Consider the following 19862-nt stretch of genomic DNA (forward strand, 5'->3'; position numbering starts at 1 on the left):
GATGACAATCATGACCCTTGGTAAATTGCTCCCGTGGTTAATTACCCTCACTGTTACACCTGTGTACCTTATTTCCTGTCTGAATTTGTCTGGCTTCAACTTCCAGCCATTGGATAAAGTTAGATCTTTCTCTGCTAGACTGATGAGCAAATATTGGTTCCCCAGGCAGATACTTACAGTCTGTAATCAAGTCACCCCTTAACCTTCTCCTTGTTAAACTAAATGGATTGAGCTCTTTGAGTCTGTCACTGTCAGGCATGTTTTCCAGTCCTTTAATCATTCTTATAGCTCTTCAATTATCAATCCCTTTTTAAAAAATCTGGCTTTTGTGTTGTATTTCTGATGGTCTCTTGTAGCATTGAATTCCACAGGCTTACTGCACGCTGTGTGCTTTAAGCATTTGCACTAGAAATGGGACTTAAAGAAAAGCAAGGATTGGGACCCCCGGGAGTTTTAGGGAACTGTGTGACTCAGGCCCATTCCCAGCTTGCAGGGGTGTTTTCAGAAATCTCTGCAGGTAAAGGAGAAAACGCATCTCCCCTCACTCTGGTGATCCTTTGGCAGGAGACTCCAAAGGCAAGACATGTGTTTATTTCGACTCTAAATGCTTTGGGGATAGGAATAGTCTTTTCCTTGGGTCTGCGTACAGTACCTAGCATAACAGGGCCCTGATCTGTGATTGGGGCCACTAGACACTACCAAGGTACAAATAAATGTCTGAGTGCCCTTCACACCTTGCATGGAATGTTTGAGGTTTAGAAACCTATCAAGGATCAGGAAATTTAGTTTTGGTCCTGTACCAAGAGAAAGGTTCCTGATCTCTTCACAGAAGAGCCAAGTGACGCTGCCTCTGCCTGTGGTATGAGACTCATGAGGGGAAGACGAACAGAATGGCCACTCAAACGACACCTCAGACAAACACCTGTCAAGGACTGAGCAAAACCTTTCATTGGGAGCTTAGATGTTGGTTTCGCCTTAGAAAACAAGCCTGCTTTGTTCTCTAAGGGCCAGCCGATGGGAGTTTTGCCAGTGATGTCGATGAGATCATAGAAGTGCCCTTGGGCAGACTGCCAGCTAGCGAATGAAAACTTCTGCTTATCGACAGAATGGGAACATCTGGGCCAGTGTCAGTACAAGCTTCCCACACCCCCAGGCTCAACAACCCTTGCCAACTTTCCTTACCCACCCTCTCGGTTCTTTGGCATCTCTGCTGAGAAGGTCAATGAGGAGGCCAGTGAGTGTCACATCTATGGATGCTTCTCCATCAGGAAGTGAACTGAGGCCACTAACTAGCTAGCAGAGACTCCATCCTGGCTGGATCCACACTAATGACCTAGAGATAAACGTTTCTCAATTTGCCAAGCCATTGAGTCCTGCCAGCATGACTCATTTTTACTATTCATTCACGTAATCGAATGCTTTTCACTTAAGCATCATCCACACGAGTCACTGGTGGCAGAGGAGAAAGGGAGAGGGAGATGTTGGCCATTTACAGTGGAATGACGTATGAAAGTTTGGGAACAGTCACCTCTATCTGTGACCGCAGCCACGCGTGCGAACCATCAAGCAAGACCACTGCTCTTCGCCACACGTTTTAAGTGACCCCCATCTAACGAGGTTTAATTGTAGTGGGCCCTAACAAATTTTCTGAAGGTAATAGGAAAGGAAAGTGTAATGTAAACACTCTTCTCATCTCGGGGGGGACAGAGGTGGCTGGATAGCTCACTGTCAGTGCTTTAGCTCCAGTTCATAGAGGCCGTAAATGTTTCCCGTCATCAAAAAATAGCAGATGGCAGCTAGCCATGGAAATTGTCCTCGGAGCTTTTTACAAAGGAAAGACGGGTCGTGTATCGCCCACACATCTAAACCGTAGGGCCTGGGTTTGTCTAAAATTAAGAAGCAATGGGCCTGCTCCTCGGGTAGTATAAATCGCCATTGAAATCAATATACACCACCTGAGTATCTGGCCCTGTGTGTCTATTTTTTCTTCTGCCACCTCGCTGAGCGATGGACAGGCCATTGCGGAACTCCGCTCAGGCGAGGCTCCCATGGCAATAAACCCATCCGCCACCAGAGGGTGGCAAAGGCATTCAAGTTCAGCACATCCGCTCCCCGGCCTTCCAGCAAGGTTCCTTGTTGCTTTTGGCTGCAGCAGGGTTCGAGTGACACCTGATACAGGGCATTTTCAAAGGCATTTCAGGGAATGTACATACTCACCCTGCGGGGCTTTCCAGCTACAGGTCTGTGCCCGCCGTGAGGTCTGTAGGAATGAGACAAAATGTACCAAAAAAAATAAACAAACAAGCAACGCTTCATACCTCAGCCCAGGCAGCACCTGGCGTCTGAACTCCTGTGGGACTGTTTAAAAGGAGCAAGTTAGTAAGCCCTGCTGGGGCCCGTGCATAGTTCTCCTATGACTGTAAATAGAAGCCGTGGGACTGGGGATGGGATACAGCCGCCTCCAGCCCAGGTTCTAATTTTAAATCCAGCCCAGGTCTGTAATGATGCTGTTCCCATCTGATGGGTGTCAGTGGCTCCAGGGGAAGTGTTTTGTGGGGCTCAGGTCAGTTACCAGCAGACAGGTGGCTGCAGCTCAAAACCCAGAGCCGTAGTCAGCATGAATTGGCTCCTATGCTGATCAAAGAACGAACAGGCCATGAGACTAGGGTGACCAGATGTCCCTATTTTATACGGACAGTCCCGATATTTGGGGCTTTTTCTTCTATAGGCGCCTATTACCCCCCACCCCTGTCCCGATTTTTCACACTTGCTGTCTGGTCCCCCTACATGAGACTGAACTACCCTCCAGTGCATCAGTGCATCCCAGCAACAGCAAACCCAAAGTGAAAACCAGGTGATTACCTGTATTACAAAGGTGCTCCCATCACTGAAGTGCAGCCACCTCTGAGGTGGAATGTGGCAGCTGTTTAACAACTCATAGCAACACTACAAACAATTTAGAGGAGGATATGAAGAAGAATCCCACATTGAACTGAAGCTGTGGAGCATAATTTAAATTGTCCGAATTTGGCCAGAGTCTTACAGGTCATTCCCCATATTTTGCAAAAGGTTTTATGAGATCTTTACTAACTTAATGATCAAAAGTGACCCAGGCCCCAGTTTTACATCTTACCTAGTGCCCTGTAGTGCCGCTGAAAGCCTGGCGGTGTTGCTGTTGCATACATCACCATTTAAAACTGCCGTGGTCTGCCAGATAACATCTGAGGGATGAAGTCTGAATGGCAGAGGATTCTGTTTGAGTTCTATAAGCCAGATGGGTTGGAAACATTGACAGCAGCAGGAAAAACAAAACCCAGCCCATCTCTTTGCTGGTCAAATGCCTAAACTTGCCACTCTTATGCAGAAAAGTCTCCCTTTGAAGTTGCTGGAAGTTTTGCTTGTGAAGGGACGTCAGGCTGGAGCACGGAGGCAGGTCATCAAAGCAGCAAGTGGGATCCAGTTCATTTTGATAAAGTGCCATTTTTCCTCCTCTTGATTGTTTTAGATGGGAGCCTCAAATGCAAGGCCTATATTAAATTCCCCACCTCCACAGATCAAGTGGGACGAAACCTGTGTTCTAGCCAAGACACAATCCCTAGATGAATCCCATCCACAGGGCATCTATGGGACTAGAAACACCAACACCCCCCCCACACACACACACACACACATACACTTCTCAAACATTTTCACAGTAAGGACCACATCTCAGCAGTGAGTATAATGGGCACCTCCTGCCTCCCATTCTGCATTGCCTGGTTCACGCAGCTTCCCACTCACCACTGGGCATCACCCCTCCAGCCCTTGTTCACATGGGAAAGTTTTCCTGTAATTGACATTGTCCTTAATGCAATTAAAGCCAGCTCTCTGCGAAGCGCCAGAGTTTGGGAACCTGGGCAAGGGACTGTGTTTTGTACATTTAGGAGAGAGTGAATCACACTGTCTACTTTTGCTCTTTATTTCCCCACTCCTTCCCATCTGTGTCTCCTCCACCCCCACCGCGGTGCTTGGTCCCCTCTCCTCTTCTTCCTCTGTGCAGGTTTCCGGACACTTTGTTCCCTTCTCCCCAGGATGTTTCTCCAGCTGGTGACTGGCAGCTCCATTCCCATTGGCAAGTAGGTTCCCCTAAATCTTTCCTGTTTCCATTCCTCTTCTGAGCGTGGAGCTGAACCAAAGTCACTTGAAGACAATGGAAATACTCCCCTTGATTCCAATGGCCTGTAGCTGCTATACTGGCTCTTCCTTGTTCCCAGCTGCTTTTATGGGTGGCCAGGACCTTCTTGGCAATGAAGAGCCTGACTGCCTGGAGAAACAGAGGGAAATGAGAAGGAACAGTCAGTGCTGTGACCAGCCATCTCTCTGCAGACCACGAATGGGTGGCACAACACCGTTTGGGAGCCTGTGGCCCGGAGCATTGTATAAGCCAGGATTGGCCCTGGCTAGGCATTAGGACCATGTTCTCCAAGCAGTTTGGTGATCACACCCACCTCTGCCAGCTGCCCGATTTGTGTATGGGAAAAATTCTCCCTTTTGGTTGGCGGCTGGTCACTTGCCCTTGGAGCACATGTAAATGTGGGTATCATGCGTGTGCAAACAGACCTGTCTGCAGACTTTGCAGCTGCACTTTCGGAGGGCCTTTGGAAGCTCGGCTCCCCATTTCCCATCTAGCACTAATGGGAGAAATCAAACCCAGCGCGTGCCATGTCCGCCCAACAAATTGCTGGTGTCTTTGGCCTTCAGCAGTTGCAGTGTAATTTGAAAGCATTTTCTGTGGCCCGGCCCTGCAGTTTGCTCAAGGCTTTTATCAAAAAAAACCCCAACAACAAAAAAACACATAAGGTGAGGAAATAGTTTTCAATCTAAAGACTGGTCTCAGGTTTGATTCCTTCCCAGTGGGGGTTGGTCGAGGGATGAGCTCAGCTGCTAGAAGCCACCTGTCGGCTCAGAATGGCCAGCCCTGCTTCCCCTTAGATGCTGCAGTGAGGAACACACGCTCCAGCTTAAAAATGGGCCCGACCCGCGTGGACCCACTGTGTGCTTGTGGGCCCTGAATTCATCTTAGCCAAAGAAACGGAAGGGTCCCGATGCTTGGTGCAACCTGGGGCACTCCAAAGGCAAAGGGTTTGATTGTCACACATGTTTTTGGGAGCCCTATCCTAGCAGGGCTGATTGAGCAACACCCAGACAAGGGGGGGGGGGGACGCCATCAGAGGCAGGGAAATCACCCCAACCTTCCTTTCAATCTGCTGTCAGAAAGGGGATGGGGGGGGGCTCCAGCTCATCACTAGCCCCCTCTTTAACCTTGTTTATTTTGGCCAGTTGGGAGAGTTGAAGGAGGCCGTGCAGGCTGACCTGCTCTCGGGTAAGAGGTGTCATGGAATAACAATGGATTGTTTTTAATATGAATTCCATGTAGGTGGGACATGAAGCATTGGCTAGAGCCAGGCAGACTGGACAGGCTCCTCAATCCACCTCTGGCTATTTATACTGTATCACCCCCTGCTTTTCTCCCATGCCAAATGCTTTGATCTCCCTCTTCCTTTGCCAGGGACTGGACTGTCCATCCAACAGGGTAACATAGGTGGTTTCTACTCTGTCCTGGGAAGAACTCTGTCACTCCCGCTGGACTATTGGTCAGCAGTTGGTGGCTCTCCAAGAGCAGAATGGGGAGGCCTGGCGGGTATTTAAGTCCAGCAGGAATTCCAGGTAGGAGGAATTGACTAAATGTGCACCAAGTGGCATGAGCTTTAGAAGTTTAACTCCTGGCAGCAGGTGGGTGGGGCAGATTCCTGACCCCCTGCTAAAGGCAAATTCTTTGCTTCTCTGTCTGCCCATGCTAGAGTCCTGAAGAGTCTACTAACAGTAATAATAATCCTCCTATACTGTCACCGTGCCCGCAAATCCCCCACCCCCGCAGTTTCAATGGGATATGGTGTCTTCCTTCTCTTTCTGTCCTACAGCACTGTGCGTCGTTACCATGGACTGCTAAACCCTCAGTGGTGGTGTGAGCTGTATCTCCAGTAGAAGGCCTGATCCTGATATGTAACTTCTTGGGAAGTCAATGGGAGGTTTTGCATATAGACTGTAGGATTTGGGCCTTACAGACCCAGTCTGATGAGCCCTCCCTGTGGGGAGCTCTTCCTGGGAGTGTGCAGGATCGGGGCCACAGTTCGTTGAGCATTTTGGAGCACTTTGAGGAGGAAGGTGCTGCACAGAGGTAAGCAGGAACATGCGGCTGCTTCTCAGTCTCTTAGAGGGCGTCTCGAAGAGCAAGAAATAAAACCAACTGCATTTGAAAACCAAGTACATTCTTCTTTATTTCTTACACGTAAGGAGAGTTACACAATGGGCTGATAAATGATGACAATAAAGCAACAATGATAGTACGAAAATGAAGTAGATTACAACACAGAGTCAAACCAGCTTTATGGGCCAGACTCTCCTCTCAATCTGGAGAGGCAGCACAGTTCAGTGGCTACTGCACACAGCTGAAAAGCAGGAGATTTGTGTCCTCGTCCTAGCTCCGCTTGTGTAGCTTTGGACAAGTCGATACAAATCACGGTGTGCCTCAGTTTCCCCATCTGAGACGTGAAGACAGTTCTACTTACACACCTTTGTAAAGCACTTTGAGATCTTGGGTGGAAGGGCTCCTTGGTATTAATTGTTATTATAGGGTTGCACAGCTGTAACAGAGAAAAAAATAGCCCCACATATAATTTAGGAGGCATTTTCTATTGCACATACTACTCTAATTTTATTAACAGATTTTCTGGCTGATGTGCCCCTGTCTAACTTCAAATCATTAAAACTGGGAGGGCTGCATATTAGAAATAAAAAAATAAATGTTCCCAATGCACCTCAGAAAAAGCCAAATGCAGCACCAGGCCCCCTGCAGAGGATTCATAGATGATCATAACAGAGGGGACTGTTAGGATCATCCAATCTGGTCTCCTGTGTAACAAAAGCCAGAGAACCTCACCCACTAATTTCTGCATCAAGCCCAGAATTTCTGGCTGAGCTGGAGCATATCTTTCCGCAAGCATCCCCTTTTGATTTAAAGACTTCAGGTGACAGAGACTCCACCATGTCTCTCGGTAAGGTGTTCCTATGGTTAATCACCCAGCATAGCCCTCAAACCAGAAGCATGGTTTGTCACTGCTAACACCTTCTGGGTTTTACATTAAAAACCTAAAGACACTTCTCTACGTTGCAATGACTACTATTTGATCAGGGAGTTTGTTAAAATAAAAAATCCTAAATGGTATAGAATAAGCAGATACAAAAAAACTTTACAGCTTTTCCTGTGCTCGCCATGAGTTTTCTTTCCACGTGCAAAATCTCTTGTAGCATTTCATTTCTTTGCGGGGGAAATCATCAGACAAACCAAAATGATTCTTTTTTCCATGAACAAACTGTTGTGGATCAGATCATTAGCTGATGTAAACTGGTGTAGCCACCAGAGCTTACTGATTTACACCAGCTGAGAAACTGGCTCTGCCTTTGCTTCAAGTTCCAGTGTCATCTGGGAAGCAGCACTTAGCCTCTGCCCATTTGAATTTTAACACATGCCCAACCACTCAGATACTGGGGGAAGAAACACTTTTTGCTTCACTCTGTGGGAAGACAATCCTCAAGCCATTCGGGTGCATCCTATCTGCTGCATGCAACCCGGGCAAGCCCACATAAAGCCTGGGTTATAGCATCACACCTGCCAGGCAGGTTCTCATCTAGATGGAGCTCCACTGTAATTAGCAAGTTTCTAATTTCCAAAATATATATCTATATACCCATTCCCAGCTGTGTACTTTCTGGCAAAATATCTAAGTTGTAGACTAACATAATCCCTGTTGCTTTAGCACCTGTATATGGATTGCGCAGCTGCATCAAATTACACCATCTCGCAAGCATCTAGTCAAGTTCAGCTCACTAAGTCTTCAATTAAGATCTCACCAGCTCATGCCGAGGATAGTTTTATGCCCAGACACTCTGAATCACAAGAGCTGTTCTTTTTTTTTTATCTTTTCCAAATCATCACGTCCACCTCGGTGCCTTAGTTCTTTATCTGTACCCACTTTCCTGCCTACAGAAGGGACTCCCTACTGTTTATGTCCAACTAAGATCATGACAATGTCGTCTTCATTAAACTAATCCTAGGATTTCTCTGTCTTTCTCTCTGGCGCCAAATTACTGTGCTTGCTGAAAAAGGAGAAGAAGTCAGTGTCGGTCCGATGGCCTATAGAACTGTTAACAATAACAATCATTCACTTATGAACAATTGCACTTGGGAGGGAAAACAGCCAAAAGGACTCCATCAGTGGGAACGCAAGTGCAAGAAAACGAACTTTCTGGCAGCTTTCCTATCAAAGCAGAGAGCACAAATCACAGGGAAAGGATCATGCTTTCACGGCTCCAAAGTCAAACCCATCAGCACCAGATAATATTGATTCCAAGAATTAAAAATAAAGGCCCTGTTGCTGGAAAATTCTCTGGAAAATTCTCGCTTCCAAAGAGCCGAGCCGATCTGGGCCCAGCTGGCATTTACCGTAACCCTTTTTAAGGTCACTGATGTAAACTGTTGCCTTGTTTCCAAACAAAAGATTACAGTCTACAAAATCTTAACTACCCTACCAGGCCCTTTGCATTTTCTGCCATCAACTTGCTTCAGAACAGGGGAAGCAACCAGCAGGCAAATATTAAGGGGTTTTATTATTATAGTGAAATGCGTTTCTCGGGAATCAAGGGTGCAAATCTTGACAACAGTCCGTAAATCAAAAGGGGACCATGTCTGCTGAAGATTAAATGCAGCATCTGCTCAGTGCAGTCATTTTTTCCTTGCACTGCTATAAACACATGCATTTAAGGTTCTCAAAGTGCTGTACAAATATTAATGAATTGCCCCTCTGTGAGCGAGGAATTATTATCCCCCATATACTGATGAGAAACCTGAGCTGCAGAGAGAACAGCCATACTCCTTCAGGCCAAGGGGAAAGACCAACAATATACAAGAACAAACATGCAAAGGAGCTAAAGCTAATGAGCTGCTCCATGGTGCCAGAGCTGAAAGCTGTCTGCCCTCTCATCACTCCTCTACACCATCAGACACAAGAACCGACCTCTGCTGATGCCACTTAGTTATTTAACCGTACTATGGAAACACTGCCCAGATTGTCCTGTAGTCTTGCCTAGATCTCTTTACCTCCGGCCTCTGACCTGGCAAATTACACACCTGGCATGTGTCCCTGAAATAGGGCAGCAATGCATGCCTTGTCCAGCTTGATTTTCTCGTTGATTAGCAAAAACCAACCTTGCACTGAACCTGTTCAGATCTACACAGGACACTTGATGTGCCAGACTTGAATGCTGCCATTTCAGTCAGCTTTGCTTTGAGAGGGTGCAATCCTCCAAGAGACCCTCTTTTTAAAATCTCCTCCCCCGCCCCATCAAGGCCTGGGAACTTTTTATTTTTTATTATTAAGCTTCAGTGATGTGTCTGGCTCTGGACCAGATACGGTCCCTGCCCCAAGGAGCTGGCAGTGGAAGCATCACAGTAAGGTCTCTGTCGGGACATGATTCCTTCAAGAACCATCACCTCTCTTACCAGCCGCGTGGAAAGGAAGGGGTTTCTCTCCTGAGTGCTCCTAGACCCTGCCAGCATGACAACCTCAGATCCTCACGTGGCAGGCCAGAGATAAAAGAGGAACTTTGTCCCTCCATGTGCAGCACAGTGCAATTGGCCAGGAAATTGCACATTCTTTTGAAGTACCAGGTAGTGCCTGAGGCAGGTTATCAGACAACGGCCTGATCCATTATGGGAAATCGTTTGTTCTGTGCTGTCTAGCAAGACTTCCAGCCTGGCCCTTCTTCTGTTTTTTCTTAAAGTGGCCTGGACAGCGAGGGACGTCTAACAACCACTGGGAACAATTTTCCCTGGCCACGTTTTTGTGTAATTCTTCCCAGCCAGCTTTGGGCCCAGGCTGAAACTCCAAGCCTGTTGCGCGACGTGGCCTGTGAGAAACGCAGTTTGCTTTGAGTGGCTGCATGTGCAGAGATGCAGCCACGATACATCGCACAAGCAAAATTCCACCCCCAAATGTCACAGGAGTCTCCACAGAATCACGGACAAAAGCCTCTTCTGAGTTACTGATTCATTTGTTTGCTAAGCGGCCACAGTACCACCTCGAGCAACATAGGGTTACACACACCCCAGGCTTGACTGCTACCCACATTCACGCTGGAGATCAAAGCAAAGATGGGGAGCTCTCAAAGCCCTGTGCCTAGTTCAGAAAACATGTTATTTTTTTCCCCTTAAGCTATTTTGCAGCCTAGAAGACAAATGAAATATTTAAACTCCTCTGGAGCTTATGATTAAGTGACCCCATTTCTAGCCTGGGTCTATATAAGCTGCGCAAAGCAATTTGAACTAGCAAGTAAAAGTTCCAACCTTTGACTCACAGACATGAAAGAGAGAGAGACACACATTAATGCTGATTGCTTGAGACTGTGCTGTCCTGATTGAATAACCAGTGCTCCCTCCTGCACCTGCAGAGATGTGGGTTGGATTTCACTCAAGCCCAGAGAAATGCAAGCCAAGAATGGCTCTCTGCTGTCTCAAAAAGAAAAGGAGAACTTGTGGCACCTTAGAGACTAACAAATTTATTTGAGCATGAGCTTTGGTGAGCTACAGCTCACTTCATCGGATCCAAGAAGCTTATGCTCTAATAAATTTGTTAGTCTCTAAGGTGCCACAAGTACTCCTTTTCTTTTTACGCCTATAGACTAACACGGCTGCTACTCTGAAACCTCTCTTTACGTCAGTGGGAGTCATGCTTGGGGCTGGGTTTGGTCCATAGTGAAAAATTCTCCTCCCTGATCCATCCTGCAGCTAAGAGACCTACAGGGTGGAGTTAGGTCTGCACCTCACTGCGTGGGTAGGACCCACCTGGCAAATGCAGGGTATGCAGCAGAGAACCACCCAACGGATCCAAGAATTTTGCTTTGTTCATGGTAAGATTTCTGGTTCTGATCTAACTTACACTGGTTTTCCAACAGTACAATGCATTGACTTCAAAGGAAGCTGCACCTGCTCAAGCCAAGGTTGGATTTGGTCTATAATTTAAAAAAAAATTAATAATAATAAGATCAGGCCAGGTGGCTGAGAAGAATAAGACAGAGCTAGGTATCCACAGCATCTGGAATCTAATCCCAGTGCTGCCAGTTATCCTCTGTAAAATCACAGGCAAGTTACTGCACCTGTATGCCTCAGTTTCCACATCTGGAGGAGGATGATAATATTTACTCACCCTCCTGGCAGGGCATGAGGATGGATTACCTAACATTGATACCACATCTTGACAATGGAAAGTACTAAGTGTCATGATTATTCCTCCTGATTTATGCCAGCATACGGGAGATCAGAATCAGACCCTGTCTTATTCTCTGTTAAACACATTGCAGGGAAAAGTACCTGACATACGGATGGCTCAGGGTCATGGTGCAGGTTGGGTTTATTTCATGCTGTTAAGTTAAAGCTAAACGTCTGCTGATTCAGCTGAAAAAACCCATTGATGCAAAAGAACCAAAAAATCAGAAAAGGAGAAGGAAAAATAAACAGGAAAGGGGGAAAAGAAGCCACCAAAAAACATCTCAAGATCACACAGCCAAGCTAAACCTTTCTGTATGCAGCTGCACACGCCTCGGTGCCCACCGGGAAGAAAGTCTAAATGAAAGCTCTACGGTAACTGAAAGGATGTTGTAATAAGGAATGCATCTCGTCTATTTTTAATTGCAGCTTCTGGTCCAGCCAGCAGCTTCAGAATGTCTTCATTTACAGTATTCCTTCCTGAAATCTGAAAGCACAGGAGGGGGTGAAGGTTAGCAGTTGCAGACTCATTTCAAATCACGCAAATCAAGCCACTGTGATATACACAGATGTGCAGCAAGGTGCTGACAGCCTGCCCGTCTGGTAAAAATCCTCTTTCTGAGACCCAGCTGAGGCTGGGGGGTGGTTTGTGTGTTGTGATGAAGATGCCTCAACTGAAAGGAGGGGCTTGTATTAAGGCACCTGAGTGCTGCTTAGAAGACCTGAGTTAAATTCCCTCCTCCCATGGCTCAGATCCCCAAATGGGAATAATGTCATTTCCCCACTTCACTGGTCGAGCCGTGTAAAAAAACAGATTTTTCAGCTCATTGGCAATTCCAACAGAAGTTTCAGATTGACACAAAAATGAATTTTTTCTAAATTTTTGGTGACTTGAAAAATAATAAGACGAAGAAAAAAGAATCATTTCAGGTCACACAAAACATTTTGATTTTTTTTCAGAATTTCTCTCTCTGTTAGGGTGTTTTTCAACCAAAGCTCTTCACCGAAATTGACGTGAATTTGCCACATGTTTTGGTGTCGCCGAATCTGCATTTTCCACTGAAAAGAAGTTTCAGTTGAAAAATTTCACCCCATTCTCCTCACAGGAGAACAAGAAGGATAAATGTATCCATGAGTGTGAGGCACTCGGAGTGAAGAGAACTTTCCCAGTGCTCTGTGAAAGTGACTCACAACTACATCCAGACCTAGGCATGAGTGGGGAGGGTTTGGGAGCTTTCCATCCACCTCTTTTGCTGTGGGGTGCCTTCTCTCTTATAATTTCATCTCCATGCTTTGTGACAGCCACCCACGTGATCTGATTCAAACAGAAGCAGACCCCGGTTCCCTTTAGGAAAAGCTTTCTCCCCCTCTTTATACAGAGAATATTCCATTGTTCCAAATAACACAATCATTTTACTAGAGAGGACAAAACATAGAATCATAGAAGGTCAGGAGGTCATCTAGTCCAACCCTCTGCTTGAAGCAGGACCAATCCCCAATTTTTGCCCCAGATCCCTAAATGGCCCCCTCAAGAATTGAACTCACAACCCTGGGTTTAGCAAGCTCATGCTCAAACCACTGAGCTCTCCCTCCTGCCAACAGCTCCTTCATTTGCTAGCAACCCCCCACTGACTCTGCTTCTTTCAGTGATCTGGTATGGTCTTTTCACAGATGTGATCCAGACTGGTCCCAAGCTATTTAAACGGTTGCTATGAGATGCTCTGCAGGATCTAGGCAGTAGCATAGCAACAGTTGTAGCTCCAGGATAACTTCATGTGATCTCTGCACTAATAAAGTTATAAAGCTGAATTACAGGAGGCCGGGTGCCTGATTCCCTTCTCACTTGCACCACTTCTACCCCAGTGTAACTTTGTTGATTTCAGTGGAGTTACTCCAGATTTACACAGGCATGAGAGGAGATTCAGACTCATGGGGGTTTTGTTTACTTGCTTTGGATCAAGTGGATGATGTCCATAACCAAAGTAGCCCATGGTACTTTCTTCCAGAGTGTGGGTCATTCCTAACCTCCATGGAGCACATTTCGGTTAGGGGGCATCTTTGCCCCGAGGAGCTGGGGAAAGTACTATTTAAAAGACTGGAATAAAGTATTCTAGCTCTGTTACATACTGTGGTGGGAAGAAAATTCTCATCTGCTGCCAAGAGCTTTTAAGGCTCCTAATCACCACTTGTAACTTGTGGCTGCATGATGAGAGAACATGAGCAAAACCAACTCCTCATTGCAGCGGCCATGTGTCAGGCTGCTTGGACGTTCCCCCTTCATCTGTGGCTTGGGCTGCTACAATCTTAGCAACACGCTCCCCGCCTCCCCCATGCCCCCACAATAAAGAGCATCCGACCCAGCATTTAGTGGGTGGAGTGGGTCATCGTTACCTTTGTCTAAATCGATGATCTTTGCTGGGAAGCTCTGGGCCTGCTCGGCCCTCTCCTTCAGGATGTTGTTTTTGAAATCTGCGTGAGGAAGGAGCGCAGTTCAGAGGCCGGCCTCCAACAGAACATTAAAAGAAAGCAATGCTTTTCCGAGGAGAGGGATGTGAGATCGTTCCTGGCAGGCACTAGGTGCATCTCCTGATCGGTCATATTTGCAGAACTACTCAGACACTGGCAGGGAGGAAACATGTTTCCCCAGCTTAATCACTTCACTGGCACAGATCAGGTCTGAATAGTTCAGCGTCCTGCCCTCAGTAACGGCCAAGGATTGCTTAGGTCTGTAGCGAGATGCTCCGGATTAGCTGGGTGAAGGGCACCTGGGGGCCTTTCCTGATGTCGTTATTTAAAGAATTTTCCTCCTAGGAAACCTCTCAGAAGATGCAGGCCCTCGGCAGGATTTCGTCAGAGTTGTAGGAAGCCACCTGGTGCCGCCTGCCCCACTCCCCTGCACAGAATTATATCCCAGATCCCATCCCCTGCCCCAGACCTGCCTCCTGGAACTCCTCTATTCTCTGTTGCTGCATTTCACATGCTTTCTAGTTTTCAGGGGCCCATCTTGGGGTCTCTGTAGCTCAGCCTCTGACTCTGTATCCTATGATTCTCCGAGCAGTACCTCCCTCCAGAGGACAGATTATGGGTAGGCCTTTATTTGGACTGCACAGAACAAAATAGAAAGGGCCAAATTCTTCCCTGAGGTACCAGTGAGTCCACTGACATACCCGGAGACACATAGGGAGTGAGTTTGGCCCCCTATGCTCAGCTCGGTACACCAAAGAGGAACAAGATGACTCTAAATGCAATCTTCCCTAAGCTTGAACAATGAGAAGGCCCCCTGATTAACCACCCAAAAAAGGAACTCAAGGCTCCCATTTCAAGCTCCAGTAAAAAGGAGGAGGATTCATCTCCAGCTATGTTACAGGATCCCCCGGGTATGCACACACATCCATGCAGTGACCCTTATGTAAGCCATCACTGAGTCTGGCTTGCATCCCTTTATTTCAGCATGGTTCATCTGACCATGAGATCCAACACTGGGATTCTCAGTCTTCTATACTCTAGGACCCAAGAGTCAGCCACTCCCAACTTCACCTCCTAGGATATTTCTCTGAGTCCTTTTGCACGTGTTTCCCCTGCACTTCCAAAGAGGAATGATGGTTTGCAGCATCCAGGGAGGACCTGATTGCAATGGACTGAGTAAAATTTGCTACAGTGGAAGATGGGAGGCAGGGAATGGGGCTGGCTCATGACCTTCCTCTTTCCCCAACTCAGTCAACTGCTGTTCATACCCTCTTCTGGGAGTGGAGCAAGGTCAAGTGATTAGAGCAGGGACCTCAGAGGCTGGATTTGGGGATTTTATTTCTATCTCTCCCAGTGACTCACTGCATAGCATTGGACACATTATTTAGTTGGTTTGTGCCTCAATGTGCCCATCTGTAACATGGGGTTAATGACAAAGTGCTTCGAAACTCTTCAATGGTAGACCCTAGAGAAGTGGCTTTGTGATTATCATCCTTATAACATCCCTTCACAGAATGTGGGGCAAATTTTCATCCTGTTTTTGCATCACAGGGCTTCACATTCCCATGAATTTTGCTTTGAGCTGCAGGGTTCAAAGAAGCCCAAAAGCCCAAAGTGAAAGTAAAGAGTTTTGCCCGGTTTCCTCCAAACTCATAAATCAGCCCCCAGCATATCCCAAAACTCCCAGTTATCCCAAAACTCAAGCCCCGAGGGTCAGCCCAAAATGTCTGGCAAACTTGGCCCAAGTTTTAGGTTTGTGCGCTGAGATTTCCAAAGCTGCCTGCAGATTGTGGATGGACAAGTCCCACAGAAATGAATGAGAAACTGGGCAACCAACCAAACCCTTTAGATGGCTTGGAAAATCTCAGTCGTGATTAGTTTGGATCCAAGAATTGAGAACTGCTGCAGGAGGCATCCTGCTGATTCAACACATACCCAGCCTTATGCCTTCACTTTTGTACTGGGTCAGGTCAGTTGTGTCAGCTGAAACCTCTTTGAGATTCACGTCCTTCCTGACAAAGGGAATGAGGGGGAAAAAAAAATCACCATTTGCCAGATATTTTCTACACTTGGTTCCTTTAACTCTCTTCATTTTTGTAGGTTGTGCCCCACTCTCTCATATCTTTCCCCTCACCTCTGCTCCCAGCATTCCAGCCAATTCCTGATCTTCAAAGGGGGTCATTGCAGAGCTGTGTATTGGGGGATTTCAGCTGTACTACACACATTAAAGCTAAGGGGAGGGCTGTGGTTAAATCATCACCCACTGTTTTGAAGATTTACCCTTTAACAATAAAGACCCAAATGACTATGTTTTAACTGTTCTCTTTCATCACACCGTCCTTTAGGTGTAATCCAGATGGAAAAGCCCAAGGAGATTTCATAGGAAATGGTAACCTTTTCTATACGTTTTTTGGGGACCATTCCAGAGAATTTAATCAAAAATGTTGTACCTCTGTAGGATGGTAGGAAAACCCTGCACAAGGAGCTCATTCTCTATTAAATACTAGAGGTTTTAGAGTATATTCTGTAGAACCCTACAGATAGGGCACAGCATTGAGAGTCAGGAGACCTGGGCACTAATCCTGGCTCGGCCAGGGTATGTCTACACTGCACTGGAAACCCAGGTTTGTGGGACCTGGGCTTGTGGACTTGGTGTTTCCAAGCCCATGCTTGAGCATCCACACTGCATTGTAAACCTGGGCTTACAATCGCTGGACCCAGGTCTCACAGCCATGCTAACGCATCCACACTGCACTATGCTGACCTTCTGACTCGGGTCTGAGACTTGAGCTGAGTCCACACTACAGAATGACAGGGCTTGGATCCAACTCTGACCCATGCCCCTAGCAGGGTCCTAAGACCTGGGTCCTGTGTGCTTGCTGGCCCGAGTCAGACTGATTTATGTATGGACGGAAAGGGGACTTGATCTCAAACCTGAGTCAGAGCCCAAGCTTAGTGTGCAGTGTAGACGTACCTCCACTGTCCTGCTCTGTGACCTTCAGCAAGTCACTTTGCCTCATTGTGCCTCGTTTTTCCTCCCACCCTTTGTCTGTCTTGTCTATGCAAATTGTAAGATCTTTGGGTCAGGGATGGTTTCTTACTATATGTAAGTACAGTACCTTGCCCAATGGGGTTCTGATCTCAGTCAGGACCTTGATGTGCTACCATAATACAGGTAATAAAATCCCTAATAAATTCTATCACACTTTTTCCATAAAGGAAGGGAACACACGACAAAATGGTCTCACAAAAGGGAATCACGCCTCCCACTGAAGTCAGGGCAACGTCACCACCCCTATCCCTCTCCTACAGCATGTCAGCCAAAGGTTTCTTTCTTACAGAGAAATAAATGGAGACGCACAAGTCCCAGAAATAGGACCAAGGTTCAAAGAAAGTTTAAGGGGACTTTTCGGCACAGGTGTTTGTCCAGGACAATCACAGCAGTGTTTGCACCAGCCCTGTGCACTTTGTGCCTTTAACACAAACTCCTGGGGGGTGTCTTTAATGAAGAGCTGCTCATTTTGAGGCTCAGTTCCCAGTGTGTAAGCAGAGGAAATCCAGCTACTGAGCCAGCCCTCCAACAACCCCCTGCCCATTTTGGTAGGGTTCAAGCTGCTCACCAGGGATGGGGATCCCAATTTTTGTGTACAGCAATGGCCTAATTAGGGAGTGAGCTGCAGGTGAATCAGCGGGAAGGCAGTGAATAAAACCTGTCAATCAACATGCTGGTTACATGACTATGCACTTCACAGAGACACCCTTGGCACAAGTACAGCCCTCCTGAAGCTGGTGGCATTACACCACGTGACAGCACTGAGGATCTGGGCCCATATTCTTCAAGATGGAGCCTTTCACTTTGTTCAGTGCTTATTTACTACAGATCAGGGATTCCTACTTACTCTTCATATTTCTTCACGTTGTACTCGTAGCCTAGATGGGGAAAGAGACACGCAGTGAGCAGAAGCAATGTCACCATTTGACCCAACCCTCTGAGTGGGGCCGAGAGGGCTGCTCACGGAGGGCCTGGCTTTCACAGCCCAACCACGTGCCCACCCGTGTGCATCCCACCTCCATTGCCCCAGGACCAGTCATGTTTTGTTCCTAAATCTCCACCTCTTGTTCCATCCCTCCCAGACCAGCAGATGACTGGCAACCAAAAGCTTTGGTCTTCTTCATTTGTCATGTCTCTCTCTGGTATTTCAGGCGTGGACGTTTCGGGGGTCACTCACTGCCCCCCCCCCCGTGCTGCTGCACTCACTAGAAATTGGTCCATGGTACATCTGCACAGGTGAGACAGGACAGCCATTTAGGTCTGTGTCTATCATGGGCCCCAGGTACCAGGCTAGAGTCTAGTCTAGATGTTTAGACCTTTCCAAAAGGCGGGTATCAGGCTAGATTCCTTCACCCCGCCTTGGAGGTACTATGATCTCAGGGGCCTTCTTCTCCTTAAGTAAGGCCTTGGCCCAGATTTCTGTTCTCATTTGTCACCGAGGTGAACCCAGTGTAACTCTATCAAAGTGAGGGGCGTGGCTCTGGATTTACAGCAGTGTCACTGAGATGAGAATCTGGTCCCCTGGTGTTTGGGTCCCTACCTGCCACAAAGAATGGCAATCCAAGGGCACTACCGAGGAGGTCGACATTGCCCCACACACCCGCTCGCCATAGCGTATGTGGCTATTTCTGTTACAGTCATGTCTGTAGGCACTTATTTTCTTCTGCAGGGGGACAGCCACCCACGGCATAGGGTCCACACAAGGCTGAAGACCCCAATTACACCTCACTTCGCCCATAGGTGGTGCACTGGGTTTTACACAGTTTGGGCAGAGACAACATGTAACTGTTGGTAGTGGGGGTGGTCCAGTTTAAAGGTTCGGAGGCGGGGAGGTGACCGCCCCATGGTCTGATGACCATCACACCCATCTCACTGAACCGTCTCTCTTCAGGCCCACTCCTGCAAACCCTTTCTACAGAGCAGCGTGCTGGCCACCACGAGTCTCACTGCCTTCAGCACGATGCTCAGAAGCAAGGGCTGGCTCCTTAAGCGGGGTAACACTCCTCGAGACTTTGCCATTGGTGGCCTTTCCCTGCCGGCCAGGCGCTTACCTCTCCTCCGGCGTTTGCGGGTAACGAGCACCACAATGATGAGGAGGATGAGGAAGAGGAGCAGGGTTGCCAGGATGTAGCCCAGCTGCTGGAAGAAGTGTACCCGGCTCTCGGGGATGATGACGTTGATCACGTTATGGCCCCTGCCTAGGTTTGGATCTGGGGTTGGCGAGAGAAAGCAAAGCAGAATAAAATGGCGGCGCCCACGTGTCTGGAGCAAAGCAGAACACAGATGGGGGGGCCCGGTTCAAAGGTAAATCCTTTTTGGTGACGACTTTGGAACCTAACCATGCCCCAGCGTGGGGAAGGAGAGAAATGCTGGCCTCTTTTAAATGCTGTTGTGCATCAGGGCACAGAACGGCAGCCATTTCCACCCCAGAAATGGCTGCACTTCAGTGAGGAATGAGTGAGCCCCATAGATACAGGCTGTAATGGCCAGTGGGAGCCTTTTCGATGAAAGGGGTCCCGTTAGAGAGAGGCCTGAGGCAAAACTAGCCCCACGTCCGAACAGCCTCTCGTCACGTGGGAACTGGCTCCAGAGCTGGCTCGCCTCATCTGCATGAAGGGACGAACTAAAACCCCAAACCAAATGCACTGCCCCTGTTGGGCCTACAGATTTACCTTCCCTGGGAGCAAGTTTATGGAGTGTCACAATAATCGATGGTATTGTGCTGACGGAACAGGTGCAAAAAGGGGGACAGGGAGACAGAGTGAGTCCAAACTAAAAGGCCTCCTGCTATAATTCAAGGGCTGCGTAAAGCTCATGCCAGGTAAACAAGAGATGTGTGGGACCAGAACTCAGTGACCCAAAACCGGGGTGCAGGAAATTACAGTCTAATTGGTGAACAACATAATAAGGGGCGACTCCACCATCACTCCCTTTTGGGGCTCTTAACAAGAAAAGACCTTTCGGGGGAAATTAGCGGAGACGGAT

General features: G+C 47.6%; 1 protein-coding gene across 2 annotated transcripts in view; it reads right to left on the reverse strand.

Annotated features, from left to right (window-relative positions):
* Positions 1-6291: 6291 nt before the first annotated feature.
* The window catches only part of MXRA8 (matrix remodeling associated 8), a 36784-nt gene continuing 23213 nt past the window's right edge, over positions 6292-19862 (reverse strand). For both annotated transcript variants that reach the window (XM_048825183.2, XM_048825182.2), the window contains exons 6-10: positions 18929-19087; positions 17725-17755; positions 15761-15837; positions 13751-13828; positions 6292-11846 (exon numbers count right to left, since the gene is read on the reverse strand). In XM_048825183.2, the coding sequence (XP_048681140.1) occupies positions 11821-11846; positions 13751-13828; positions 15761-15837; positions 17725-17755; positions 18929-19087 (371 nt within the window). In that variant the 3' untranslated portion in view covers positions 6292-11820. The remainder of the gene's footprint in view (positions 11847-13750; positions 13829-15760; positions 15838-17724; positions 17756-18928; positions 19088-19862) is intronic.

The sequence above is a fragment of the Caretta caretta genome, chromosome 18 (genome assembly GCF_965140235.1).
Source record: "Caretta caretta isolate rCarCar2 chromosome 18, rCarCar1.hap1, whole genome shotgun sequence".
Taxonomy (NCBI): domain Eukaryota; kingdom Metazoa; phylum Chordata; order Testudines; family Cheloniidae; genus Caretta; species Caretta caretta.